The 8,389-nt window shown below is 34.7% G+C and overlaps 1 protein-coding gene across 1 annotated transcript; it reads right to left on the bottom strand.

Annotated features, from left to right (window-relative positions):
• Nucleotides 1-691: 691 nt before the first annotated feature.
• On the bottom strand, nt 692-7,296 carry LOC108473897 (serine/threonine-protein kinase EDR1-like). Its single transcript, XM_053021653.1, has 13 exons — nt 6,764-7,296; nt 5,025-5,447; nt 4,733-4,836; nt 3,457-4,655; nt 3,131-3,171; nt 2,785-2,853; nt 2,531-2,631; nt 2,275-2,353; nt 2,098-2,196; nt 1,827-1,895; nt 1,660-1,709; nt 1,122-1,298; nt 692-1,037 (listed from the first exon to the last, which is right to left on the bottom strand). The coding sequence occupies exons 1-13, from the start codon at nt 7,217-7,219 to the stop codon at nt 902-904; spliced, it is 3,003 nt and encodes a 1,000-aa protein (XP_052877613.1). The 5' UTR covers nt 7,220-7,296; the 3' UTR covers nt 692-901.
• Nucleotides 7,297-8,389: the final 1,093 nt, after the last annotated feature.

The following is an 8,389-nucleotide window of genomic DNA, read 5'->3' as shown; positions in this document are numbered from 1 at the left end:
AAATGAGTATTTAAGATAATCAATTTACAGGTATTTTTAATTTTATTTAAAGCTTTGCTTAATAAATTGGCAAGAAAATTAAAATTGAAAATTTGAAAGCATAAAAAGAAAAAGAAAGAAAATATATTCTTACCATAAGAAAGATTAAAAAATTAAAAAATTTCCATTCATTACTTGATAAAGTTTAAAAAATGAAAGAACAAAAATAATTTTTAAAAAATATATAATTTTGAACTAATATTTATCCCTCATTGTCTCTCATTTTCTCTCATTTTCAATATTCTAACTTAAAAGTCATTTTCAACATTCTGACTTTTATGCATTGATATTTTTTTCTACCAAGCACTCAAAGTTTATTTTATTTTATTTTTCCACTCACTTCTTTCATCCTTCTCAATTAAGCACCCTCCTAAATGAATGATTAAAACTATCAACATTTAAAAGAACTGGTCTGCATGCACACTCAAAAGGCCGATTTAAATCCTCAATCTATCTATTATGAAAAAATTATGATTTTTAAATAATATATCCACATAATGACCATTTAGATTTCGTACTTTATACTAAATTTTCTTAAATTTAATGTTAATAATTCATATCAATATTAATATTATTATGATAAAAATAAATCAAAATAAAATATTTAATTAAAAGTTTTTGAAACCCAGCAAAGGCGGTATAACAATTCTAGTTTATAATAACAATTTTCCTTTGCTTTAAAGAGTACTCATATATTCATTACAAAGTTGTTCTTTTGACAAAATTATGAACATGCACACTTCAAAAATGCAGCTTTTCTTTTAGAATTTAAATACAGTAATTACCTCATTGAAGTGAAGGGAAAGGAACATACAGCGAACTTTTCTTCTTATTCACAATTGAGGAGCTGAGTATTTTGATTTCAGGGTGTAGAATTTACTGAAATCCCTTGTGGCATAGGGGAGCTTGATTGATCTTGATGCAATGGGATAACAAGCCGCTGTAAGGGTTTTAAAGCTACCGTAAGGTCCGCAAAGGATGGGCGCAAACTCGGATCACTGGAAACAGAAGCATAAATAGGTTACACTGGAACCAAAATAGCAAAATAAGGGGTTAAAACGTTCAAGTTTCTGTTTACTAACGTCTGCCAGCATTGCCAAATTATTCTTGCAACCAAAGGATCGAGTTCCTTGGGAATGTCGAGGCGTCGATTCTGGAAACCTACTGCACCTACAACTTGCATCGGATTCATTCCACTCCAAGGTAATCTCAAAGTGGCGAGCTCCCAGAGAATGATTCCAAAGCTATAAACATCACATCTATAAATCCAACAAAAGATGTATTTAATTTTAAGCTTTGTTGTTTTACTAATATGGGAGATCTAATTCTGCACTTTGTTGTTTTACTGATTCGGCAGATTTAAATCCAAGAAGAGAATACAAGCAGTGTTACTTTCTAACTCTAATAACCGATTAGAATGAACTGCAGCTAGAAAAACAATTCATGTAATTTAACATTATATGCACAAAAAAGGTTATGGAGATACGTAATTATAACATTTTCTTATTTTCACCATATTCTCAGAAATCCAACAAAATGTAATGGATTGAGCGATCAGAAAGGGATAAAAAAAACAAAGATGAAATTATATTGAATATTAAATGAAGAGGAACAACTCACTTCTCATTTGAGGGCTCATTGCGAAGTACTTCCGGTGCCATCCACTCGGGCTGAAACATAGCAGGCAACTTCATCAGAGACACAAAAAATTAATATAACTGAAGCTACATATTCTATCTATATCTCAAGAATCTATAATATATTGCACGGCAAGCCAAGATACTGACTGTTCCAGCAGTTGATTTCGATGACAGGAAGGTATTATGCTTCAAGCGTGACAACCCAAAATCAGCGACCTGCATGGTTTAGTTTTATAATCAATCAGAGGGAGCATTGTAATCACTTTAGATGATAGGAAGGTATTACGCTTACATTGTAATCCTAGACCTGCTGTAATCAATCAGTTTTCCAATGATTACAGCAAGGTCAAAGAGTATTCAGAAAGTAACTCTTAAAACTGGTAAGAGAGGGAAACTAAAACATAGAAACATCATTTACCTTCACAGTCCAGTTCTTATCAACTAAAAGATTAGGAGACTTCAAATCACGGTGAACAATGGTAGGTATGCTGGTGTGTAGGCAATTCATTCCCCTCGCCTGCAAAATGGAAACAGATATGAAAATGGTTCTCACATCCTAAATATAAAAAAAAAACAAAAGGTATTAATTCCATACCACATCAAGAGCCATCTTAATTCTGCGCTTCTCATCTATTTGAGGATGAGGGCGATGAAGAATCTTATATAAGCTTCCTCTGGAAAACCAAATAACATTTGCAAAAATTTAGAAGACCAAAGATCATTCGCATGTGTCACAAATACACATGCATTCTGGTAGCCATAGATTGCCAATCTCAGATTGCATCTACAGTACTTTGCATAAAGTTCAAATCATTAAAAGATAAGCAGAGAATATGCAGGAACACTTGTACCTAGGAAGAAACTCGGTAATGATAGAGAGGTTCGGAGGGCGAGTAACAGCACCCATAAAAAGAACAACATTTGGATGACGTAGTCTACGCATTATTCGTACCTAAAACAAAGAGAAACATAGTTTAAGATCAATGATTTGGACTTATTTAACTAATGTGACCTTAGGCATGGATATTTCCCAATTAGAAATGAATAAACTAAAATATCTACTTTCATTTTGAGACAGCAATATGAATGCCTTAAATTTGCTTACTTCTCTTTTGAACTCAGCCAAAGCAGCACCAGAAAAATCCTGGTCTAGGAACTTCTTCACAGCGACCTCCTGTAGTCCAATAACCATTACAACCCACAAATTTAGAAACTTCTTGTTCTTTCAATTTTGCAAACTCTTAAACAGACTGAGGCAAAACATCATCCAGAAAAAGTATAAATACAGTTCAATTCAAACAGAGCTAATAGTTCTGAATATGATGCCTTCGATAAATAACTAACTAGAAAACTCAAAACCTAATTCCTTTAACGCTACAGAAGGGCTAAAGCCTAAAGTGAAATACAAGGTGAAAAATGTGATCAACTGAGTATGAAAAGAGTAAACGAACCGTGCCATTCCAATCAGCATGGTAGACCTCTCCATAGGAACCTACTCGCAAGAACACAAGATTTAACAGGAATTAGAGAACTTCCAAAAGGGAAAAGTAAGTTCTAGCAAAGCTAGCATCACAATAACTTATTCTATTTAATCTCTTATGGTTTTCAAGAGGAATGAGAAGAGCTCTGGAATAGCAAAAAGGGGAACAATTTCCAAAATAACGAACAAAACTATACAAATATGACAAACTGAGTCAAGATTTAATTTATAAAACATTGACCCTTGCATAACAAAAGTTGTCACATGTAATGAACTTCAAAGAGCCAAACCCATTACCTAGTCCAATTCTTTCACCAATATCCAAGTCTTCCCAAGGAATTTCACATTCACCTACATCTACATCGTCAAATAGTTGATGATCCAACTGAATACGGGTCACTCTGTTAGATAATCCATAAGAACCTACGCCAGAATCAAGGGATGAGCTAGGACTTTCAGGATCCTTCAATTTGAGATTATTTTCCATGTATCTGTCCTGGGTATTCTTTCTACAATTGTGCGAACCAATCTCATTATCTTGCTCTTTAGCTAAATCCCCTGTGTTATTCTGTAAATCATGTTCATTCCTGAGATAATCCTCCTTAAATTTAGTGCTTGCATCCTCAGCCAGTTGTGAGCTATTGAACTGAGTGGCAGGGGATGCCAAAGATGAGCTAGTATCAGACAAAGAATTCCTGATTTTATTATCTCTATTCAACATATCGAAGTCACCAGGAGACCTGTAACCATGAGAATAGACCTTTTCAGGTTTATTAGAGCTGGTGGAAGCTGCTGATGACTGATTAAAATCATTAGATTCACGATTGATTTTTGGAAAGTGACCCTCCATATAGTTGTACTTTTTCTGGGGAACCTCATTATAAACAGGCCGATTCTTCCACATCAATGGTACAGGAGGTCGCCCCACTACATTATTTGGTTGTCTCTGAAACTCATCGACATTGTTCTCTGTAGATTTATTCTGGAGGGAAGTTTTTCCGGCCCCTTTTATCTGGAATGGATTAAGATCTGCAAAAAGATTTTTTGGGTCATCTTGACTACTCTGACCATATGGCACTACATTAACATTCATCCTCAGGCCATCACCAACTACATTGGCACCACGACTCCCCTTATAGACTAAAGTTCCAATAGCAGTCGAAGGAAGATGGTCTAACTGATTAGGGGTCACTCTGTTGGATAATCCAGAAGAACCAACACCAGAATCACGACTTTGGCCTGATAATGAAGGCAACGGTTCAGCACTTGTAGAAGTTGAACCCCAGTCAACGGGCATACTGCTATCAGTCATAGGATGTTGACTGCTACCTTCACCTTTAAGTGGCTTTTCTCTTGAGTAAACATCATCGGATGACTGAAGAGTTGGTATATTGTTAATTATTGGATTGTATGACTTAAAAGTAGTATCTTTTGCACTTAATATGTCAGCAGGTATAAGTGTACCAGGAGCTGCCATTAGATCAACCAAAAATTCCCTAGAGATACAAAAGTACAACATTAGACTTAAATACAAGTAAAAATTGTGAGTTGAGAAATAAGCACAAACTATAACCTTTCCTCCTCCAGCTTCACTATATTTACAGCATCATCCTCTACACCAGTAAAATGACTGCCTTTTACCAGTTTACAAGGTAATTTTATGCTATCTGCCAACACCTACATTAAAAGGACACAGAAATTAAATATAAACCTTGCAGATAGCGCTATTCAAAAGTACAAGTACTTGGAACGACCATGAGAAAAATGAAGTTAAATCATCCAGGGGATAATAGTTAGTTCAGAGCTTTAGAGGCAGGTAGTTTCTGCTTCCAGGACTGAAGTCGCTCTCGAAGTAAAAAACTCACCTTGAAGAGTAAAGCACGATGTCGAGAGAGGCCTGTATTTAAGGATCCAATAGGCAACACACTTGTATGAAGAGATGTTCTGAGCTCAGTGCTTCTTTCCATCCACTTGGACAAAATTATATTAGCATCTTTAACAGGTCCACCCATATGTCCTGTTACAAGTTCAGCAAGCCTTTGCACTAAGATACCAACATTAGTAGAAGGGCAATCTAATGCAATACAGTGCGCAATTTGAAACAACTCTTCTAGGGCTGGGTCAATTGTTCGATTGACAATTACAACTTCAAAGCTAGAATTTCCAAGACTTGCTTCTAGATCAGTAAGAGATGGCATTTTTCCTTGGGTTCCTGATTCACTGGAGAGCCCATATACATCATAGAAACCATCCACCACTCTTTCCTCATAATCAAGCACATCGTATTCCTGGTGGACCAAAACACCCCAATCAATCAGTCCTAATTAAATAGCTCAAGAAATAGCAAGACATGACAGGAATGGAAAACTCATTCAGTCCAAAATCCAAATGCCCATATTCACGTTCCAAAGAGTTCTACAAGAAAAGGGGGGGGGGGGGGGTTTCCAAAAAGTAAGTTGCTAAGGCTTAGCATCAATCCAAATCTAGTTATAGAAGCAGTCAAAATGTATTTGGATTTTTTTTAAAAGAAATCATTGATCCAAGCATTGGAAAAAGCTGCAAGTCAGCATGAGTATAGGCCAGACAACAAACATCAACTAAAGCAAAACAAGACATGTAAAAAGGCCACGACTAAGAGCACATAGAAACATGCTATCAAAGACAATTTAAATGGATTCTCTTCGGCTTATAAAATGATTTCTGCTAACATTAAAATCCTTCAAGGTCTCCAAGCTTCTGATTAAATCCTGAAATTTGTAACACTGACCATTACAAAAGAAATCTAAGTGATAGCTGCTTCACCAGCTTACCCTACACGGTTTAGCAAGAAGCAAAACGCTTACAGTAACTGGCCTAATATGACCAATTCCAAACTGTAACACCAGCAAAGTCAAATGCTAACCATAAAAACTAAAGCTCATTCACAAGAACGCACCATGGTTCAGTTTCCAGGTACTTCATTCCTAGTTAGAAAACCATTCAAGCTCAAATTTTGATTATAAAAAATACGATAAAATGTATATAAACTACCATAATTCTTGTGGAAACACATATTAGTTCAAGCTTTTTCACAAAAATTCACCATATATGAGAATCCAAAATAAAGCTCAAACCATAGCTCGTGCTAATCAATCAATCCAAAGATGAATCAATAGCAGAAACTAAACGCCCCTGATCCAGGCCACTCACTTTAATTAGATTTACCAAAATTTCAGTTCAACCCTCAAAAAAAGTATCAAGCAAAAGAAGACATAAAACTCCTATAAACCATCAAAACCTAAAGGTAGACGCTCTTCCCAGCTTGTCCACCACAATTCACAAGAAGCAAGAGTCCAGAGTAACCTACTTCATGATCAGATACAAAACAGTTGAAATAAAAACAATTCACTATTAACTTCCATTTCTCCAGTAAAAGCACAATTAATTCGAGCTTTTCCACATAAATTCAATACAGTAACTAGCCCTAATTAAATAGTCCGAAGCTTAGCCAGCTGAATCAACTACAAAAAGCAAAATTCTAGCTCATTCAGTCCAATTCGACCTACCAAAATTCCAATTCAACCTTCAAAATTATTAAAAAACACACACAAAAAAAAACACATACCCAATACTGCCTGGCTAAGACCTCGGCTGCCACATCATCTTTATCCCTCCCTACCCCCAAATCCATCCGATGATGACTCCCTAAACTCAAAATAGCCGTTTCTCGGATCTGATCCTTCTTCGGATCCTCCGAATTCGAAGCGCTTATAGCTAGGGCTAACTGAACCTGAAACTCTTCCTCCGATAACATATAATCAGACGCTCGATTCGTCGCAGTCACCGTCGATGACGGCGTAATCAAACCCGTGCTCGAGGTTACAGGCACAGTCGCCGCGGTCACCGGGGACGATGACGCACTAGTTGTAGTAGGAGGACTCGCCGGAGAGTTCTCGGACGCTGCGCGTTGATTATCAGCGGGATCGTTACTGCTTCCTATGTGCAGCTTCTTAAAAATGTGCTTCATTTTTTCTCGTTTCTTCATCTTCTTCACTTTCTCAGTTTCCTCGCTTTCTCGCATTTTCTCTCTCACTTTCTTTTCTTTACTTTTTTTTTTTCGAAGGGTCAACGTAATGTCGGAAACAATAGGAGGGAAACTTAGAGGAATGGCATTGCTGTATGTATATATAGTAGTCTTGGTGGGTAATAATACGGCTTGTCCTTGAGAAATATCTACGAAATTGCCATTCATAATCTTTTCCTACACGCGCATTCGTTTGACGATGTTCAAGTGAAGGAAACCAATGGAAATAAGACACGCTGGCATTGAGTTTTGCATACTTTGGAGTGGAGGGTCATAATGTTTTTTAAATTGGATAGATGATCAAATATTCAAATTTACCGCTTCGTCAATTTGATTCATTCAATCGGTTTAATTGATTCAATTAAAAATTTATTTAAAACTTGATCACCGACTCAATTAATTTGACTATAAATTTAATCGACTTTTAGTTAATTTAATCAGTTTGTATCAAATTTTAATTTAATCAATTTAAAAATAACTTTTGATTCAGTTGATTCAACTAACATTGGGGTGGATGTTGTTTATGGGTCCATAAACTTTATAAGACACTGTTTAACAAAATTATATAAGTTAGAATTTGATAACACCAAGTTAAAATTTTGGTCAAATTTTGTTCTTGGTCTCTAATATGTATAAGTTGTAAATTTAATTTTATATTTTGATTTGATATTTTAAATTTTTTTATATTTTTGAATTTTAAAATTTTAGTCTTGACTAAAATGACAATTATTTAATTCATCAAGTTAAATGTTGTTATTTTAAAAACATTATACAATAAATATATTATCATAGGTGTAATGTCAAGCCATCTTACTATTTTCATATAATGCTTATAAAAAGTTGCGTTATTTCATTAATGGACTTAAAGGCTATTGCTTTTAATCATATTGAAATTTCAAAATTCAAAAGTATAGGGACTAAAATTATTAAATTAGAAAATATGGATTAAATCCACCAATTATATATGGTATGAGACTAATAGTAGATTTAACCTAATAAATTTAACAATTACCTTTTGAATTAAGATTAAAATTTTAAATTTAAAAATACATGGACTAAAATTATCCAAATAAGATACATAGACCAAATCAGTAATTTACATGTACTACAATGATTATTATCATAATTTGACCTAGAAATAATACATAAATTTTGATTTTTTTTAAG

The sequence above is a fragment of the Gossypium arboreum genome, chromosome 11 (assembly GCF_025698485.1).
Source record: "Gossypium arboreum isolate Shixiya-1 chromosome 11, ASM2569848v2, whole genome shotgun sequence".
NCBI classification, from domain to species: domain Eukaryota; kingdom Viridiplantae; phylum Streptophyta; class Magnoliopsida; order Malvales; family Malvaceae; genus Gossypium; species Gossypium arboreum.
Note: the sequence above shows the minus strand (reverse complement) of the source record. Positions and strands in the feature narration are given on the sequence as shown.

Excerpts from the sequence above, each read along its gene's own strand:
- LOC108473897 (XM_053021653.1), bottom strand. The coding sequence starts at position 7,219 with ATGCGAGAAAGCGAGGAAACTGAGAAAGTGAAGAAGATGAAGAAACGA. Across the intron at positions 2,854-3,130 it reads ATGCTGATTGGAATGGCACG|GAGGTCGCTGTGAAGAAGTT; the intron begins GTTCGTTTACTC and ends ATTGGACTACAG. Across the intron at positions 1,896-2,097 it reads ATAAGAACTGGACTGTGAAG|GTCGCTGATTTTGGGTTGTC; the intron begins GTAAATGATGTT and ends TAAACCATGCAG.